The following is a 20,868-nucleotide window of genomic DNA, read 5'->3' as shown; positions in this document are numbered from 1 at the left end:
GCGTCTGCTTTGCCTGCAAATGGCCCCATGTTTAATCCCCAAAAGCATCTCCAGGTAGGGCTGGGAGAGACCCCTGCCAGGAAAGTGGCTGCCAGCCAGTGTAGACAATTCTGTCCTAGAAGGACCTGGGACTGACTTTGTATGAGGCAGCTTCCCAAGTTCCTATGAGCCCTTAGGGGAACCATTTTATTTTTATTATTATTATTTTATTATTATTATTATTCTATGTAAACCAATTTGAGAACTTTTTTGGTTGAAAAGCAGCATATAAATAATAGCAGTAAGGGCAACAGGCATAATAAATCCCAGCATATCTACTCACATACACTGTAATATACAGTAGCTCAATTAGTCACATAGTCTGAATAAATATTTTTATACAACAGGCGTTTGTTTCTCAGGGCTGGAGAGACAACCCCACTTCTTGCTGTCAGGGCCAGCCCAGAGCGTTATCCTAATGTATTCACGTAGTGCTTCCTGCTGAGCTCCAGCAGTGCAAGTGTCCCAGGGCACTTTTGTGTTACTGGGGTTAGGCATTTCCACAACCTTTGTTCCCCTTCCATGTTTCTTTCTTTTTATAGTTCACATCCTTTCAGCCAGTTTTTCAATTCAAGGCCTTCGCAATTTTCCCTCCAGCCCATCCTGAGAGGGAAGAGTGAAAGCAAGAAAGCAAGTAAGAGAGAAAAACTGTATTAGTAAACTCAGCCTAAATAAATGAGGGACGCAGGTTTTAAAAGGGCAGCACTGGGACCTTCTGCTGTCCATCCCCAGAGAATAAACAGGGCCTGGGCAAGGGTCGGTGGCGCCCCCCTTAGGTAGGCACCCCATTGGGTCAGCCACGCTCCTTCAGCCCAACCAACTTTTCAGGGCTGTTGAGAGGGCAATATAGGAAAATCTGACCTAAGCTCTTTGGAGGAAGAGCCAGATACAAACATAAGAAATAAATCATGTGAGTCACTATGCAAACACCAACACCTGATGCTTGAGCCATCAGGTTCACATTTTGAAATTCAGACTCTCAATGGCGTTGCAACAATTCTTTACATGGCATACTCACCAGGTGGCGGCACATATGGCAGCATCTGCACAGATTTCCCCCTTTTAGACCCTCCCTCTCCCTAATAGGCACATGGTATTCGACCCAATCCTCTGATGTAAGAAATACCAGCTGCACAAGAACTAAGAAGCCCCATTCAAATTTACACTGGGAAGTGGACAAAATGGAAGCTTCTCCAAATGGCTTGGGCTTGGGCTGCTTTCAGCCAGAGGGCTTTCTTCCATTCCTTCCAAGCATCTCTACACTGAAATGCATGCAGGATGACAAATAAACTTCCTCATCAGAGCGGGTCTAGCACTTTCTATTCCACTACGTTGCATCCACACTAATGGATGGGCAATGCCTCTCTCTCTCTCTCATTTCGTCAAATTAATACACTTCTGGTTTATCACAGTTTTGGCCAATTATATTTCCAGAGTATTTCTGCTGCATTGCAAATGCGACCCCCCTCCACACACAATTACACGGAAAAACATTACATGTGTGGATGCAATTCCTCTATTTCCACAGAGGAATGCAATCCTCCATTTTCACAAAGTCATCGAAGGGAGGCAATGCAGGGACTGAAATGTGATTCCCCCTCTCCCGCTTTAAATTAACAACAGAGACAGAATATGATTGTGGGGGGAACTGCTTTTACAAAACATGAGAAGATCAGAATGGGGAGAGAAAGAGAGTGAGACGTGTGTGTCCACCTGTGTGTGCACATGCAAACAACAGATTTTCCCCCATGAACTTTGCCATCCTTGTTGCAGCAGCAGCACTTGTTCATTGAAATAGGCACCATCATGCTATTTATTATTTATTATTATTATTATTATTATTATTATTATTATTATTACTACTACTACTACTACTACATTTATATCCCGCTCTTCCTCCAAGGAGTCCAGAGTGGTGTACTACATACTTGAGTTTCTCTTTCACAACAACCCTGTGAAGTAGGTTAGGCTGAGAGAGAAGTGACTGGCCCAGAGTCACCCAGCTAGTATCATGGCTGAATGGGGATTTGAACTCGGGTCTCCCCAGTCCTAGTCCAGCACTCTAACCACTACACCAAGCAAATTTTAAAAAATGTGATTCTTCCTCCTTCTCTTTACATTTAAAACTTCAAGAGAGCAGAAAAAATAAATAATCACAAAACTTCTATGTACAGAGATTTTTGTTTGTTTGTTTGTTCGTTCGTTCGTTTGAAGGAATAATTGGGCAGGCAGAATGTGTTGTTGCTGCCTGGAAAGCCGGGGGTGGGGGGAGATTGTAGTAGCAATAAAACTGGACTTGGTTTTTAAAAAACTGCCATGAGCAATGACTGGAAATACAGTGGAAAAAGTACACTCAGGTGTGGCAGACCTGGGGGGTGGCGGGGAAGGGTGCATGCTCACAGGTGCCAACCCTCTGATATGTTTCAAGTTAGGCAGAAAACCACTGTTCCTCAGACCCAGACAAGCTGCACTAGAGTTCATCCACACACCCTTGCTTATTATGCAAGTTGTTCCACTAGGGTTGTAGTCAGGATATCTGAGCATCTCTGAAAAGAAATGGTTGTTTCATAGGAGTAGCACTAATCATACACAATGCCGACCATGTCATACAGAAGCCCTGTAAAATCCCCTATAAATATCAGTATTTAATCATGATATTTATAGGGAATTTTACAGGGCTTCTGTATTACGTGGTCGGCTTCCAGGCAGTGCTTTATTTAATCATGAATAAAGCACAGCCTGGAAGGGCTTTCTGTCTCCGTTTCATTCTAATTGGATCTTTCAGGAGCAAAATTTAAACTAAAACAAAAAACAGCGACAGCTCCAGCTTCACCTCCTGTCTATGATGAGGCGGGTAAGACTTACCTGCCCCATCATAAGACTTCTAAGAGTGAGGCAGGGTTTCAAACTTGGGCAAGTTTTCATTGTGGGGCTGCCGCCCTCCCAAGACAGTGTCCACCCTCATCTCCAATAGCCCTGCCTGCACTGAAAAGGCTGCAAAAGAGCCTCCAGTGACCAGTCAGTTAGTGCTGTTAATCAAAAGGGATTCAAATTCATGGTGCCTCTGGGCACATGCAGAAAACCTTTCCACTGAAGACAACAAAGGTGATTGTTCGATTTTTTTATCAAAAGAAATTTACAGACACAGTGCCTCTGGGTATATGCAGAAGGCCTTTCCTTCAATCAAAAGTTGATTGTTTTCTGCTTGCTTGTTTTATCAAAGGGAATTTAAATATAGTGTGCTTCTGGGCAAATTGCTAAGATCCAAACAGAAGATGGGGAAATCATTCATGCTATGCACAGATGCCAGAGGGGTGTAGAGTGCAGAGTGCTAGATTAACACCAACACCAGGGAGTTTAGATCCTCCGCTCAGCCAGTTGCCACCTCTCAACCTAATCTACCTCACAGTGTTGTGGTGAGGATAAAGTCATCTTCGGTGGAACCTGAGGTTTTGACCCTAGAATTAACTGTGCCACTTTATATTCTATAAAATGTATGCTAATAAGGCATCTCTTAACCATGCACTCAGTTTGCAACACTGACATAAATGACATAGGAACATAGGAAGCTGCCATAGACTGAGTCAGACCATAGGTCCATCTAGCTCAGTATTGTCTACACAGACTGGCAGCGGCTTCTCCAAGGTTGCAGGCAGGAATCTCTCTCAGCCCTCTCTTGGAGAAGCCAGGGAGGGAACTTGGAACCTTCTGCTCCATCCCCTGAGGGGAATATCTTACAGTGCTCACACATCAAGTCTCCCATTCATATGCAACCAGGGTGGACCCTGCTTAGCTAAGGGGACAAGCCATGCTTGCTACCACCAGACCAGCTCTCCTCCTCTCAATGAGACATTGAGGCCGTTCTCATGAGCAGCCAAGCCTGGACTTGGCCGCCCGTGAGACCAGCCAGGACCCACATGGATCCCGGCGCCGCCACAGCGCCAAGCCCAGCACCAAGCCCAGCTCTTCGTCTGGGTTAACGGAGCGAGCGCATCTGAAACCCAGGCCCTGAGATCATGTCTCAGTGTGGGCAGCTTGAAACCCATGCTGACACAGAGAGAAGTGCCTAGAGCACCCGTCTCCTGGGGGAATCCCCCAAGGCATCGCACTTGTCTGTCGTGCGGGGCATGGTGGGATTCCCCTAGCCTCCGGAACACCGCACTGGTCACCGCTGTGGCGACTGGGTGTGTGGCGGTGTGGTGCGGCTGAGGCAGTCCAGATAATCTGTGGCAAGAGAACGGGTGTTTTAAATGACTCATTTATTACATATTTATTCCACTCTTCCTTCAAGGGACTCAGGGGAGTCTACAATGTGGTCTTCTTTCCCCAGCCCCCAGCCAATATCTTCTGTTTTAGAGCAGCCATTTATTTGCCCCGAGGCACTGTCCCCTTTCCATTCCTTTGGATTAACAGCACTGTGTGGTTAGCAAGAAAAAGCCCCATTCAGCCGTCTCAGTGTGCGCCTCTTGGAGATGGGAGAACAGGGGGTCATGTTCAGAGCCCCTCAATGAAATGGATGCCAAAGGTCGCCAGCCCCTGCTCAGGGGCCCGCCCGGTTCTGCACAGTCTTGTGCAAACCTTCAAAAACACCCCTCCCTTTAAACGAGGTTAGCGGAGCGGGTGCTCCGCCAACCTCGTTTATTCTTCGTTATTCTTCTGATCGTGAGAGGCTGCGGCGTGGCTCCACAGCAACTCATGAGAAGACCCCCGACCAGGAGGCGCCAACAAGCCTATCGGCTTTGGGGGTCTCCCCGGGGGGACTGGGTGGCCCCCAATCCCTGCTGCCCCCACTAACTCCATGTGGGTGGCCGATCCGGCTGCCCAGGGACAGCTCCCTGCTCGTGTGTGGAGCGCAGGCTCAGCCCACTCTCCCCGCAAACCACCTCGAGGTGCTTCACTTTGCTCGTGTGAAGCGCCTCGTTCTCTTAAAGGTCTGATCCTGAGCTGTTTAGGTCTATGTATGCAGCCTGTGCGACATAACCGGTAGCCTCGCTTATGTCGCCTGTGCATATGGCCTAGTGGATGACCAGGTTCCATCACCACACAACCACCCGCCACAGGGTCCCAGCATGGTCTGAGGGTACATGATGCAGTCATTTGCCGAAGCTAAGTAAGGTCTGGGTCTGGCCAGTGCAGGGGCATAGCTAAGGGAGAGGGGGCCTGTGTCCGCCCCCTCCTTGGCAGCCCCTCAGAGTGAGGGAGATGATGAAGAAAATAGGGAGGGGAGGAGCTGGGGGGCCCGGGTTCTTTGAACCGATCTGCTCAATTATAGCTAACCCACCAGGCCAGCGCCTGAATGGGAGACCGATGATGATGATGATGATGATGATGATGATGATGATGATGATTTATTCGATTTCTATACCGCCCTTCCAAATATGGCTCAGGGCGGTTTACATAGAGAAATAACAAATAAATAAGATGGCTCCCTGTCCCCAAAGGGCTCACAATCTAAAAAGAAACACAAGATAGACACCAGCAACAGTCACTGGAGGTCCTGTGCCGGGGGTGGATAGGGCCAGTTACTCTCCCCCTGCTAAATAAAGAGAATCGCCACGTTAAAAGGTGCCTCTTTGCCCAGTTAGCAGGGGTCTTGTACGCTGCCTTGAGTGCCAGCATGGCAGAAAGGTGAGGTACAAATGTGATAAACAAAACAGGTTTACCAGGAACCCAGGCCTCTGGGTCCTTGTGCGATCCGCATGGCACAGACAATATCATCGTTGATGTTACTGGTCAGCAGATCTGCGGGGGACAGAGAAGGAAAGGCATGAGCCAATGGCCTCAACTCCTTATTTCCCAAGAGGTTTCCTACAAGTAACTTCATGCCCTGCCCAGCCTCCCCACGGTGACCTTTGCAGCCCCTGCCTCTTCCCTTGCCTTCCTTTCTGGTCAGAAAGATCATGGCTTGGTCCTGATCTCTGTGGCTCAGCAAATCCCCAAACCACGGCAATTCCCAAAGGGTGGCTGGGACACAGGACAACATGCCGCCCATGGGACACACGGGCACACCTGTTCTGCCCCACCTAAGAGTCCATCTTCGCAGTGAGCAGCAGCAGGGGCTGTTGCATCCACACAAAAGTGTGTGTGTCATCGCTGCTCTGCCACGACTGCTGTGATTCCCAATGGCAGTAGCAGCAGAGCAGCCATGATGCACACCTTTGTGTGTACCCAGCAGCCCCCCTCACTTCTTGCTGCAAGGTCAGGGGCAGACGAAGGTGCACAGAAGAAGGTGCATCCTCTTCCATGGGTGGTGCATAGCGCTGCATCCCAGCCACTGTGCCTGGACATACTAGCGTGCCCCAAGAGTCCTGCTAGTGCTGAGTTACTGTGGCCATTGTGGCTGGGGATGGTGGAAGTTGTCATCCAACAACATCTGGGGACCGAAGGCCAGGAACCCCTGTACTAGTTAGTCAAAGAGGCCCTTCACACCATCAAAAACTGTGTTCTACCCAGGTTTGGGAACTGTGTGCGCTCCCAATTTTCGGTTGTGTGGAAGCAAGATAGGAGGAAAACCCGGGCAGAAGTGATTGTGTGGAAGCAAGGCAGGAGGAGAACCTGGGTAGCTTTTCCTCTTACCTTGCTTCCACACAACTGAAAATTGGGAGCACACACAGCTCCCAAACCTGGGTAGAACACAGTTTTTGATGGTGTGAAGGGCCTCAAAGTCTCCTGGGAGACCAAAGCATCTGCTTACAGGGAAGGCTGCCCACTGAATCTATGCTCTGCTCTGGCCTTTGCTCCTCCCATTCGGGACCAACCCAGAGTTGACCTGGGAGTTCCATGACTAGAGCTCCCTGGTGTCGTTTTCTTGGCCAAAGACAGGGGCATAGCTGCAACTGAACAAGGGGAAGGCCAAATGTCCCTGGGCAACAATGGGATGGGCAACAACTTCCTCTTTGTTCTCCCCCCGCCCCCACCTTTCTGAAAACGGAGGGCAGGAGGGGCCCATTTGCACTGTTTGTCCCAGGGCCCACCCACTCCAACTTTGCCCCAAAATCAGCTGTCATTGTGATCAGAGAGCATAATAAGGGGGCTGTAGTTCCTCCTCTGTGGCTCATAGCAGCTTGCGGGAGAGGACAACTTGGATCGAGCCATGGCACAAAGGCAAAGAGTTACTTACATACACACTCACAAACAGGAACCTCTCCCTGTAGCTTCTTTTGGCTCAATGAAAATAAAGTCACAGGATTTCACATCAGATGTGAAGTGACAGGAGGACTTCACATCTGGTCTGGCCCTATCAGCCTCCAGTGGAGACAGGTCACTCTGGTGGGTCTCTACATGGGGTGTGATGGGATCATTCAAATTAATTATCTAATTATCCATTAATTAGATAATTAATTAGAGGAGGCTAATTAATTGGGGGGGGGCTTTCTGTGTCTTTTGCACAGATCACTTGCTAAGATGGCTTCCAGTCGGGAGAGATGCCCAGATCTGTGACTCCTGAAAAAAATTAATATAGGGGGACAGGCTCTACGTGGGTGGGTTGATCTTCCACTGAACACACAGGAAAAAGTGAGGCTGGAGAGCTCAACTTTAGGACAGCTGCAGCAAACACTGGTTTTAGCAAGGGGGACACTGCCCCCCTGTGGCCTCTTCTCAAATCGCGGCACTGCAGCACCCTCCCGTGTTGTCCTGAGGAACTGAAAACCCCAGCCCCTTCAGAGAGTGCTCACCGGTGCAATGCATTTCGCAGAGGTTTGGTTTAAAGTGCTTGTAATCTTCACACCAATAATGGCTGTTGATCTGGAAGATGCCATTGCTGGTACTGCCGTCCGCTTCGTGGTCTACAACGCTGGTGTCAAAGTGACTCTCGTAGAAGGCCAAGCAGACCCCTGCAAGGTGGAGAGGGAGGGAGAGGGGATCCAGGGACTCTGTGCCAAGATTAACACCAATCCTTTCGACACCTTCAAAAGTCTCCACGGCCTTGCCCGCCCCGCTCCCGTCTCTCCACTCTCCTATCTCATCACACTCCTGCTGGTGACCTTCACTCCTCCAGCTCTACCCCCTGCAGCCCTTCAAAGGCCTCCTTCCCCCTCAGCGGCCTCCAACCACTCTCCCTGGTGGCCTCATGCCCCGAACGGAAGGTAGAGCAATCTCCCTGCTGCCCCTCTCTTCCTTCCTTCATGTGGCTGCCCCTCCCCACCACCACCACCACCGCTGGGTACCTAGGGACAACCGCCTGCCTGCTCCCAGCTGAATCTACCCACCTGACTAGATCAGCTGGGAGGGCTCTGCTCCTCATGCCGGCCCCTCCCGAGGCTCATTTGTCAAGCACATGGGACAGGGCCTCCTTGCACTGCTCCCTTCTAAGGCGTGCGCACACGTGCATGCTCACACTTTTTGAATGTCCACTCAGTTCATTTTAGACCCCGCTCAGGTTATCAGGAAAGCCTCATTCTGAATGCAGGTGCGCACACAGTGCCTTGATACAGCCGCCCAGAACAAAACCTATTCCACACACCGATGGGAAAAAAAAATTAGAGGGACCAGGGCCTCCTTGGTGACTGCCCCCAGGCCACGGAACTCAGTCACGGTTAAGATCCACATGGCTCCCTCACTCCCAGCCTTTCGAAGGAATCTGAAGCCTGCTCTTTTTATTCAGGCTCTGAGCCAATGAGTGTCCCCCAGCGCTCTTTTTTAGGATGTCGCTGTGTTTGTTTTAATTTCAGGTCACTTTATTGAAATTTTAATTTTTAAAAATCTTTTTATCCACCCTGGGATCTGAGGACAAAGGGTGGCATAAACAAACAACCCATCTTTTAAACCCACCTTTTCCATGATGGCTTTGGCACAACCCTCATCCCCATACTTTCCTGAAATTATTTTATTTGTTTGTTAGTTTTTATGTTTATATCCTGCCTTTCCTCCAAGGAGCCCTGAGCAGTGTCCATGGTTATGTTCATCCCCGCAACAACCCTGTGAGGTAGGTTAGGCTGAGAGATAAGCGACTGGTCCAGAGTGGTCCAGTGAGTTTCATGGCTGAGTGAGGATTTCAACTCAGGTCTCCCCGGTCCTAGTCCAACACTCTAACCACTATACCACACTCACTCTCATAATTAAGCCCAATTGACTGAAATAATAGCAGATTCCTCCTCATTCTCCTCTGCCTCAGTTTCCTCCCTCTTCTTCTGTGGTTTCCCTTCGGTCTGTTTCCAGATTGGAAGCCCCTTGGGGCAGCGAACTATCCTCTCATTACATTCTCCATTCTCTTGCATGGATGGAATAATCATCAATCATCATCATCATCATCTCCCCAAAAGCTGAATGTTGTCACCTATAAATTATTCAAATTAAGCATATTTGCAGACAAGGGCTTATTTTGCACAATTAATTTTGCTTCAACTAGTCCTGGGGGAGCAGGACATGAACACTCGATGTCATCAGGATAGGCAACCTTGGCTCTCCAGCTGTTGTTGAACTACAACCCCCATCTCCCACAGCCGTACTAAATGGGCTGGAGCCAACAGCCAGAGAGCCTAGGCTGGCTACCCCTGCTCTCTGCCTTCTGACTCCAGAGATTTCAACCGGCACTGCCCAGACATTTCCAAGCCTCTCTTCACAGCCATCAGGTCTAGGAACCTGCTCCTACGAAAACTGGTGTGCTAGGAACATGGCGTTTGGCCAAGGAAGTCCCACTGCATAGTGTGGTTTTTCTGTACAACCAGAGCCCTGCTTATACAGGTCCATCACTTCAGTACTGAGGTCCTGAACATGAGACACACGGCACTCGACACCACCATGCAAAAGGATCAACCCCAAATTCAGGGCGAGAGAGCAGAAAGAAGCACTCACAGTCAGCCAGGGAGTACCCACGGTACCCGTCCAGGCCAGCCTTGTGGAACACCTGGGCCAGCTCACAGCGTCCAAAGATCTTTCCCCAAACCCTGGATAGAAGGCACAAAAAGAAAGGCAGCAGCAAAAAAACCTTCATCCCTGAAAAAGCATTGGGAAGAACAGGAGCCCAGGCAAGCGACCGATGGGGCGAGGAGAGGAGGTTCCAAGATGGCCTGTGGAGGGAAAGAACAGTAGCATGAGACTTTTTCGTGGGCAGAGTTAATGTGATCAAATATTCAGGTCATTCATTTTGTCCCTTCCCCCTCCTTGAGGAATGGGAAATATTAATTCTGTCTAGCTGATGTCACTGATGAGTGAGCATTTTTTCTCCCCATAATTAACTTCTCATAACTTCTCCTTTGCTAACTGAGCAAAGAGACACTTGAAACAGTGGTGATTCACTTATATTTAGCAGGAGGAGAGCAACTGGCCCTATCCAACCCCAGCACAGCATCCCTCCAGTGGCTGTTGCTGGTGTCTACTTTATGTTTATCTTTAGACTGTGAGCCCTTTGGGGACAGGGGACCATCTTCTTTATGTATTAGTTATTTTTCTATGAAAACCGCTTTGAGAACTTTGGTTGAAGAGCAGTATATAAATATTTATAGTAGTACACCCACTCTGAGCATTCAATGCTTCTCCTCATAAGAAAGCAGTGTTTATGTCTGGAAATTAATATTCAAAATGTTGTTGAATGCAATAAATATTACATTTGTCTATTATATGTATGTTCTCCTCCTCCTCCTCTTTTTCAGAAAGCCCAGAGAGTGGTTTCCATGGGGGGTTCACAGCAGTCTCCCACCGAGGTACCAATCATGGCCACAGCTCTCTTGCTTCGCCACGACTACAGGATTAGACGTTACCCCTGAGGAATTCCTGATCCCAGAGATTAGTCAGGGAACTTGTAGGATGGGAAGTTACCAGGGGCATAGACTTCTCAATTTCCCGGGGGAGAGGGGGCGTGCATGGGGCACATGGCCTTGTGGTAGCAGGCATGAATTGCCCCCTTTGCCAAGCAGGGTCCACCCTGGTTTGCATTTGAATGGGAGACTACATGTGAGCACTGTAAGATCTCCCCTTAGGGAATGAGGTCACTCTGGGCAGAGCAGCTGTATGCACAAAGCACCATTCGCTTTCCTCTTTGTTACACTACTTCTAATCAGAGAATCATAGAGTGAAGGAGCCCAGAGAGGCAGCCATGCCTCCTAAGAACTTGCTGAGTTGCCACAAAGACGACACAGGACTGACTGTGTTGTTCAACTGACTGACGAACTTGAGCATGAGAGCTTGCTGATGCTACCTGGCAGCCGGGGTGTGTGTGTGTGTGTGTGTGTCATTGCCTCCCCCAGGAAATCCGGAGCGGGGCTTGAGTCCCACCACACCCAACTGGCAGCCCGGCGGGGGCACTGCAAGTCCCAGAGGGGACTTGAGCCCCACCGCCCTGATGAAGTTTATATCTCTGGTAGTTACTGCAACCGAAGACTGCAAGCTGTGGTAGAAAACGCCTGTTGGCCTATAAAGGGTGGATCCTCCCCTCAAAAGGGAGGGAGGTGGGAGGTGGTGGGGAGGAAGTGCTACGGAGCAGAGTGGGCGGAGAGAGGCTACAGAGGAGAGCTGAATGTCCATGGTTTGGAAAGCAGCCTGTCTACCAGCTCTCTTCCCCGTACCAGTTTTGTCACTGACAGATAGAAGGGAGAAAAACCTTCAAGACTTAACAAGCAGAAGGTTGCTGGTTCAAATCCCCACTGGTACTATATCGGGCAGCAGCGATTATTATTATTATTATTATTATTATTTTGATTTCTATATCGCCCTTCCAAAAATGGCTCAGGGCGGTTTACATAGAGAAACAACAAACAAATAAGATGGATCCCTGTCCCCAAAGGGCTCACATTCTAAAAAGAAACACAAGATAGACCCCAGCAACAGTCACTGGAGGTCCTGTGCTGGGGGTGGATAGGGCCAGTTACTCTCCCCCTGCTAAATAAAGAGAACCACCATGTTAAAAAGGTGCCTCTTTGCTCAGTTAGCAGGGGTTCATCTCATACTGCACGGGAGGAGGCAATGGTAAACCCCTCCTGTATTCTACCAAAGACATCCACAAGGCTCTGTGGGCACCAGGAATCGAAATCAACTTGACGGCACACAGTCATTCATTCATTCATTATTTATCTATTTATTTATTTATTTACATTTTATATCCCACTCTTCCTCCAAGGAGCCCAGAGCGGTGTACTACATACTTAAGTTTCTCCTCACAACAACCCTGTGAAGTAGGTTAGGCTGAGAGAGAAGTGACTGGCCCGGAGTCACTCAGCAATTTACCTTTTGCCCCCAGGGGTTCAGCAACAGAGAGCCCTGCAATGGCCAAATAAGCTAATGATATTGTTGCTTTGCATCTCTGCTGGTCAACAGAAGCCACCCACGGCACAGGCTTGGCTGTGTGGCACACCACCCTCTTCTGAGACCTTGCACTGGATGAGAGGAGGAATACTCCTCCCTTTGCCTTGGCCAGCACAGCGGCTGGAAGTTTAGGGAGGGCTCTGCTGCTTTCTGGTAAGGGAGGTGGAGGTTCAGGCAATGACTCTGGGTTTGGGCAGCCATGTCCAGCAACCAGACTGGCCGTGCAATGATGACAAGTCACGTCGGTCCCTGAAGGCCACTGGGCAGGTGTAATGACACAACTTGACCCACTTGCCTGGTCTCAGAGAACTCCAGACAGCCGCTGAATCAACATACTATATTTATTTTCCAGTTTTCCTTCTTTTTTAATAAGAAAGCTCGGAACAACTGACACACAGGGTTCTCAGCAGTCTCCTATCTGTGTACTGATCAGGGTTCACACACACATCCCTCATCACAGGGACTCTCAAACATGCGTCCACAATGGTTGTTGGACTACAACTCCCATCATCCCCAACCACAATAGCATTCGGCTATTGTGGCTGGGGATGATGCAAGCTGCAGCCCAACAACAATTGGGTCCCCTGCCCAACAATTGATGACCCCTGAGAACCCCTGCCTTAACAGCAGCGTTACTGTAGGATAGGATGCACCCAGATCAATATTCCCTCTAAAAGGGATTCCCAGATGTTGTTGGCTACAACTCCCAGAATCCCAGCTGCAAGGGCTTTTGCTTGGGGATTCTGGGAGTTGTAGTCAACAACATCTGGAAATTCCTACTAGAGGGGACACTGACCCAGACCACTCTGCAAACACCCTCATCTTTCTGTGAAAGTCAAGGCACACCTATCCAAAATGTGCCACTCATTCCATAGTGCCCCACCCACGGCCAGAGATAGAGCCTTTACCCTGTCCAGCTGCAGGGTCAGCCTTGACATCTTGGCTTTCTGGATCAATGCCAGAGTTTGTAAATACTGCTGGACTTGGCACACTCTGACAGATGATGAGATTATCGCTCATCCTGTTTTGGAACACATTTGAAATGTGTGTTGAGCCAGGAGATGGTGAGTCATAACCCTGTTATGTGGTCAAAGCATTCACACACCAATTGCTACACAAGAAAACAAAGAAGTTACACAATGATTTTGCCACATCAACTTTCTTTTTTAAAAAAATTGCCATAAAAACTGGTTTGCGCAGGATTTTGAAAGAGCTGGTCTAGGTCATAATTCCTGACAAACAGTGGGTATGAGAACCTTTGGGCCCTTTCCCAGATCTAAGATTCTGTGGGCATAGTCTCACCAAACTAGGATCCTCAGGATTCTTTGCAGGACGCCGTAACAATATAACTAATCTGCCTGGCGTTTACCATTCTATTCCCAATGCATTTGCTTATTTATTTAAAATACAGATGTCCCACCTTTCAAGCCCAAGATTTCACCATGCAGTTTACAATAAAACAAAAATAACACCACCAAAACCACAACCACAGCACTAAAAATGCCACTGGCAGTCTAGGCCATAATACACGTGTAAGAATGACACAATTTCAGTTCACAAATATTAAGCATGCCCCAGCTTAGCAGAAGTCTGGGAAATGTACTAGAGACCATGTTCCTCCTCGGGTGTGGGAGAGAACATCACTGCTCCAGTCTTCATAAACACACAAAAGAGCCAGACTCCCCTCCCCTCCTGGACCAGCTAGAACTCAGGATCTGTCCTTCTGCATCCGCCCGGTTTCTCCTAGGAGGCCATGGGTATCCATCCCAAAGCAATATGAGATGAGGCCTAAATATCACACCCAGTGTGGTTCCTCTTTCACCCACTTGGGGATTGATCTACTTACTGAGCACGTTGGAGAAACACTGAGATCCCGCTGGAGTTGGAGGCAGAGGGTCCCAAGGCACAGGAGCTTCTGGAATTCAGCAGGGTCCCTGTGAGATCACAGCAGACCTTAGCTTCTAGAACATTCCATTTCCAGGCTTTGCTATGACCCTGATCTTGGTGTGTGCAAACAGCACCCTCTAAGGGTTCCTTCCTTCCTGCTCCAAATTGTACTGCTGTCGCTCCCCTTGATTCTCGAGGAACACAGAGCACCTTAGCTCTGTCCTCCAGATGATACTCCTCAGTGGAAGGGCAGGACACATGGCCTACTGGGCAATAGTCCAGTGGGCTTGGCAGCAGCATCTAGAAAAGATAAGCTTATGCCTAGATAAGATATTCTGTTCCCTGGGAATTTTGAAGGGCATCTTCTCTTGTTTTGGACGCTGTGTGAATGACAAAGAATCCACTCCCTCCCTCTTTCAGTATGTCCATCACCTGGTGGATTTTTTGCTCTTTCCAGGGGATTAAAGACCATTCCCCACCCCGCTCCTTGAAAAATATACGGCGTTCAACTTGTTAGAAACTCATGCAGTGTCCAGGAACTTCATCAGGCTGTAACTGTGCCTTAGCCCAGTAGATTGCCATTATGTGCTTAGGCCTCAGAGCCCTCTCCAAGCAAGGAAGAGAACAGGAGCCTGCAACATCTGCGCATTTGATTGGCAGGCAATAGGAAGCCACTGGATTGGCCATGCTGGGTGTAAATACTAAGATCTGGGCCTTCTTTCATTGCCTGATCAACAGAAGGGAACCTCTTGCCTGTTGTGCTTCTTCAGCCTTTGGCTTGGCTGCTCTGGTTCCACCAGCAATGGATCCAAGGAACCCTCACCCAGACCCTGCACAACTGGAAAAATCCCACCTGGAGTTTGGATTTGAATGCAGCTGACCCTGATTGAGGTCCGGCCCTGACAGCATGCAAGGAGAATAAACACCTTCGGCCTGCATGGAAGAGAGAGAACAAAGTACATTCTACCGTCCACCCCATCAGAATGTTTCGGAGCTTTTGTTATTATAGGAATGTCACAGTTGTAACTGACAAAGGTCCAATGAATAGTCCCATTTGAATGGTTTTCACAACATTCTCAGTCATGGATCTTGTTTTGATAATGGAATTTCGGAGAAAAACCATGTGTAAAAGGGTTTTCCACACTGATGCTTAATAGTTGCCTTAAAATTCATCTGCAAGACAAGGTATGTATCCCTCCCTTCAACACAGACTCTTGGTCTATCTTGCTCAGCACTGTCTGCACTGACCAGCTGCAGCTCTCCAGAGTTTCAGGCAGGAGTCTTTCCTAGCCCTGCCTGTAGGATTTATTTATTTAGTTTGTTATTTATGTATGTATTTATTTATTTGGCAAATTTGTTGACCACCTGATTTCCTTAGACGCGAAGTAGTTTACATAAATTAAAACAACAACAACAAGAGAAGAAGAGGGGTGGAGGAAAAGGAAAGAAAAAAAGAAAAAGACACACACACCCCAACACACATACGTTAAAAACTAAAAGCCTGGCAAAATAGATAGGTTTTCAGGTGCTTCTTAAAGGACAGACAAGAGAGGGCATTACAAATCTCAGGAAGCAGAGTGTTCCATAAGGACGGAGCTGCAACAGAGAAGGCCCTCCCATGAGCCCAGGCCCAACGTACTTCCCCTGGGCCCGGAACTCTGAGAAGGTCCACCTGAGATGACCTCACAGGGCAGGTCAAAGTTGGACGGGAGAGACAGTCTTGAAGATGCACTGGTGCCAAACCCTAAAGGGTTTTATAGGTAATAACCAGCACCTTGAATTGGACCCGGAAGCAAACTGGCAGCCAATGCAGCAACCTCAGCAAAGGTGAAACATGATCATATTTTCCGCTGCCCATAAGCAGCCGGGCTGCAGCATTTTGGGCCAGTTGAAGCTTCCAAGTCATCTTCAAAGGCAACCCCAGATAGAGTGCATTGCAGTAGCCCAACTAAGAGATTAGGGTGCACCTGGGAGTGTCTTCATGCAAAGCAGATGCTCTATCACTAAGATCTCATCCCCAACCAGACATATTTTGGAGTATATCTCAAAGTCAAATTTCTAACACGCAAATGGAAACTTTTTACAAAATTCAAATGCTGAAATTGGGCCAAATCACACACATGCCCACCTGCAACTTGCCAATCAGATCATCCTCATACTCCTTTCTGACATGATTTTGCTACTGGCTGACATACTGCACAAGAATATGATAGCCGACTAATGCTGCATTTGTGCAGTTTGTGCAGAAATTGTGCAAATTGTGTTATATTACCATTGGAAACAATGGGTTTATTCTTCTGTAATGCTGTATGAACAATGTTTGCGTTTGCACAACTTACACAAATTGCACAAATACAGTATTACGAGGCTGGCGTACTCCTGCGCAGTATGTCAGCCACTGTTTCTATTTATTGTCTTCACTGACATCAAACATACATCGAAATCAACAAAACAAATATACAGAACATGGTTAATGATGAACCTGAATAGTACCAGGGGTGCACAACTCAACTTGAAAAATACCAGGGGTGCACAACTCAAATGCCCTGGTGTGCCAGAACCAACCATGACTTGCTGCACAGGGCTGAGGTCAATTTTCAGCACATTAATTACTGTACTACATTAAAGTTAATTATTTGAAATATTAATAAAAGTGAGGAACAGAGGGTTGGAGTCCAGGGGAAAGGCGAGGGGAGAAAGGGATAGTGTCAGTAGGCTTCAGTCTAGGGGCAGGGGACATCTGGTCTCAAGCAGCAGACTGCATTGAGCCACTGTTTCTTATCCATGGGACAGGCCAACTTAAGAGCTCTTCATGGCTCTTGCTACTGCTGAAGGAAATCTCTACGCGGACGCCACCAAAAAAGTCCCTGCAGGCCCGATCTGGCCCTTGGGCCTTATGTTGTGCAGGCCTGCAGTGTATAGCAATCAGATAAAAAAATATCCAAAGGGCAGATAATTAGAACAGTAAAATACCTTTAAAACACTCTACCACATGGAGCATTCTGGTCACATTTCCATGTCAGTTTTGTGTGCAGTGCAATGCATTTTTAAGGTACCCTCAGGACAGGTAGTAGTAGTGAGTGCTATCAGCACAGGAGGAAGCTCTAAGCTATGACTAGATGGTTTTCAAGCTGGTTTTCCTGGCTGCTGAATACACTCGCAACAGCACTACATGATGTCATAAACCACGCTGTTCAGGTGTCACTATGTGGCACAATCTCTATATCAATTTTGGTACAAATCGACGCAGGCATGCTGAAGTTGTTAGTGGGGACACACACACACACACAGCTAGGCGATCTCACAAGGGTACTTTCCATTAAGAAAATGGGCAAAAAAAGGACATACCGAGGCTTTTCTCACGAGGAGCCTAACACTGCCTAGGCTGTCCCAATCAGGGTTAGGCTGCTCATGAGAAGCAGCGAGATCCTCATGGATCGCTCCACTCCCCTTCCGCCTAACCCCCTTAATAACCTCGGCTTTTAGCTGAGTAAGGGTACTCTTAACCCGGCTACCAGGAATCACAGAGATGGGTGAATAGAACGCCCATGAGAGGGGGGAAATCCCCAATGCAATGCACATGCCGCACATTGCATTGAGGAATGACTGGAGGCCAGTCTTTTCCTCTACCTCTGATTCTGGTTCCTAAACTTGTAATAATTTTTTTATTATTATTATTTCTTGTTTACACAGTCAGACAGGTGTTATTGACTGGTTTGTTTTATCCAGACATCGAGACCTTCCCAAGGACCTGGGATGGCTGAATTTTATTATCAATGTTGTTGCTGTTATTATAGATATCGTCACAGAATATAGGCTGTTCCCAGTAAAGCTGCTTTTTGTAACTGGCTGATGGTGATTTCTGTGACCCCTATGGTGTTGAGGTGCTCTTCAAGGTCTTTTGGAACTGCACCCAGGGCGCCAATTACCACTGGGATTATTTTGGTCTTCTTCTGCCACAGCCTTTCAATTTCAATTTGTAGATCTTTGCATTTTGTTATTTTGTTATTTTTTTCTATTTCTTTTTCTTCTATTGCTATGTCGATTATTTTAACTTGTCTTTCTTTCTTCTTGACTACAGTTATATCTGGTGTATTGTGTGGCAGATGTTTGTCTGTTCGTAGTCGGAAGTCCCATAATATTTTTACATCTTCATTTTCTACAACTTTTTCAATTTTATGGTCCCACCAATTTTTGGCTACAGGTAGCTTGTATTTTTTGCAGATGTTCCAGTGTATCATCCCTGCTACCTTGTCATGCCTTTGTTTGTAGTCAGTCTGTGCGATCTTTTTACAACAGCTGATTAGGTGGCCCACTGTTTCATCTGCTTCTTTACAAAGGTGGCACTTGCTCTTTGTGGTTGATTTTTCGACTTTTGCCCTTATTTCATTTGTTCGTGGTGCTTGTTCTTGTGCAGCCAGTATTAAACCCTCTGTTTCTTTCTTCAACTTGCCATTCTTAAGCCATTGGCAAGTCTTGGTGATGTCTGATTATCCACTTATATTGTGCAAATATTGACCATGCAGTGACTTATTTTTCCATTTTTCTGCTCGGTTCTTGACTTGTTCTTTCTTGTAGGCCTGCTTTGTTTCATTGGTGTTGAATAATTTCTCATTCTTGACCATTTGAAGTGCATCTTCTTCACTGTCCTTGATATATTCTTCAAGGCCTCTTTTCTCCTCCTCTACTGTTTGATGGACTTGCAGCATTCCTCTTCCACCTGAGCTGCGAGGGAGGTAGAGCCTATCTACATCACTGCGGAGGCGCAGAGCATGATTGATGGTCATTATTTTCCTGGTCTTACGATCCAGCGTCTCTAGCTCTGCCTGGGTCCAGTCTATTATTCCTGCACTGTATCTGATAATAGGTATAGCCCAGGTGTTTATGGCTTGTATGCAGGGGCGGAGCCACCATTGGGCCAACGGGTTCAAAGAACCCAGGCTGCTGACCAATCAGGGGCCGCAAGAGCGGCCCCGACACACACCCCGCATCTGACATCAGACGCAGGGAGGCTAGTTTAGCTCCTGAGCGGGGGCCGTGTGGCCCCTTCGGGAGCTAAACAAAGGCTGGCGCTGTGTTCGCAGCTCCTGGTTGAGTGCTGCGAATTATCATTATCATCATCATCATCATCATCATTATTATTATTATTATATTTATATCCCGCTCTTCCTCCAAGGAGCCCAGAACAGTGTACTACATACTTGAGTTTCTCTTTCACAACAACCCTGTGAAGTAGGCTGAGGGAGAAGTGACTGGCCCAGAGTCATCCAGCTAGTTTCATGGCTGAATGGGGATTTGAACTCGGGTCTCCCCGGTCCTAGTCCAGCACTCTAACCACTACACCACGCTGGCTCTAAGAGCAGGGATCAAACATAGGAACATAGGAAATTGCCATATACTGAGTCAGACCATTGGTCTATCTAGCTCAGGATTGTCCTCACAGACTGGCAGTGGCTTCTCCAAGGTTGCAGGCAGGAATCTCTCTCAGCCCTATCTTGGAGAAGCTAGGGAGGGAACTTGAAACCTTCTGCTCTTCCCAGAGCGGCTTCATCCCCTGAGGGGAATATCTTGCAGTGCTCACACATCAAGTCTCCCATTCAGATGCAACCAGGGCAGACCCTGCTTAGCTATGGGGACAAGTCATGCTTGCTACCATAAGACCAGCTCTCCTCTCCTAAAAGACAAAAAGCTAAAAGACTGGCGCTGCCTTCGCAACGCAGCCCAGGAGCAGCTCTTCCCTGCCTTTGCACTTCCCTGGTGCTGCAAACTAGCCTTTGTTTAGCTCCTGAAGGGACCGCGTGGCCCCCACTCAGGAGTAACTGAGTCTCTCTTTCGGCCAGACCACGCCCCCGCGTCTGATGTCAGACGCAGGGGTGTGGCTAGCCCCAGCATCTGATGTCAGACACGGGGATGGGGTCAGCGGGACCGTGCGGCAGTGGCTGTACACAGGCCACCAGCGGTCTCACTACGCTCCTGCTTGTATAAGTTAATATTGTGAGTATGATGCATCATCAGACCATCATTGCTCTCAGTTTGAAGAACAGGAATTGCAGGTACCAAGTAAAGCATCTCCAAATTATTACTTTTGAGCCACATGTTCTGGGAAATGTTCTGGGGCAGCAGCAACTTAAGCTGTCACCCTACGCCCCTGGCTGCAGGACCTAGGTGAAGGCCTTTGCAAATAGCTACGTGCCAGATTTTCCATTACACTCAGCCGAACAAGCAGGAACCAGTAGGTGTGACATTTAGCTATTTGCTCTGGGTTCAGAAGCTGGGAGATTAGATAAGGTGGTGAAAGTCAGGCGATGATCATATTTGTGTCCCTCAGGCCTATGCAGTGAAAGTTATGCTGAGTGATTTCAGAGTCTTAGGAACAGAGGAAGCTGATGTATACTTGGAACCTTCTGCTCTTCCCAGAGTGGCTCCATCCCCTGAGGGGAATATCTTACAGAGCTCACACTTCTAGTCTCCCATTCAAATGCAACCAGGGCAGACCCTGCTTAGCAAAGGGGACAAGTCATGCTTGCTACCACAAGACCAGCTCTCCTCTCTCAACATAGGAAGCTGCCATATACTGAGTCAGACCATTAGTCTAGCTCAGTATTGTCTTCCCAGACTGGCAGTGGCTTCTCCAAGGTTGCAGGCAGGAATCTCTCTCAGCCCTAAACTGGAGAAGCCAGAGAAGGCACTTGCAACCTTCTG

General features: G+C 48.0%; 1 protein-coding gene across 2 annotated transcripts; it reads right to left on the bottom strand.

The window, feature by feature from the left end:
• Window positions 1-359: 359 nt before the first annotated feature.
• LOC128344505 (sperm acrosome membrane-associated protein 3-like) lies at window positions 360-14,782 on the bottom strand. Of its 2 annotated transcripts, none has more exons than XM_053294728.1 (5): window positions 14,126-14,782; window positions 9,835-10,049; window positions 7,716-7,874; window positions 5,703-5,781; window positions 360-642 (listed from the first exon to the last, which is right to left on the bottom strand). In XM_053294728.1, the coding sequence occupies exons 1-5, from the start codon at window positions 14,464-14,466 to the stop codon at window positions 576-578; spliced, it is 861 nt and encodes a 286-aa protein (XP_053150703.1). In that variant the 5' UTR covers window positions 14,467-14,782; the 3' UTR covers window positions 360-575. The 2 variants fall into 2 exon arrangements, with proteins under 2 accessions (XP_053150703.1, XP_053150704.1); XM_053294729.1 differs by lacking the exon at window positions 14,126-14,782 and adding an exon at window positions 11,177-11,332.
• Between the last annotated feature and the right edge of the window lie 6,086 nt (window positions 14,783-20,868).

This window comes from Hemicordylus capensis, chromosome 2 (assembly GCF_027244095.1).
Source record: "Hemicordylus capensis ecotype Gifberg chromosome 2, rHemCap1.1.pri, whole genome shotgun sequence".
NCBI lineage: Eukaryota > Metazoa > Chordata > Lepidosauria > Squamata > Cordylidae > Hemicordylus > Hemicordylus capensis.
The sequence above is the reverse complement of the archived record's forward strand: the minus strand, read 5'-3'. Positions and strand labels throughout refer to the sequence as shown.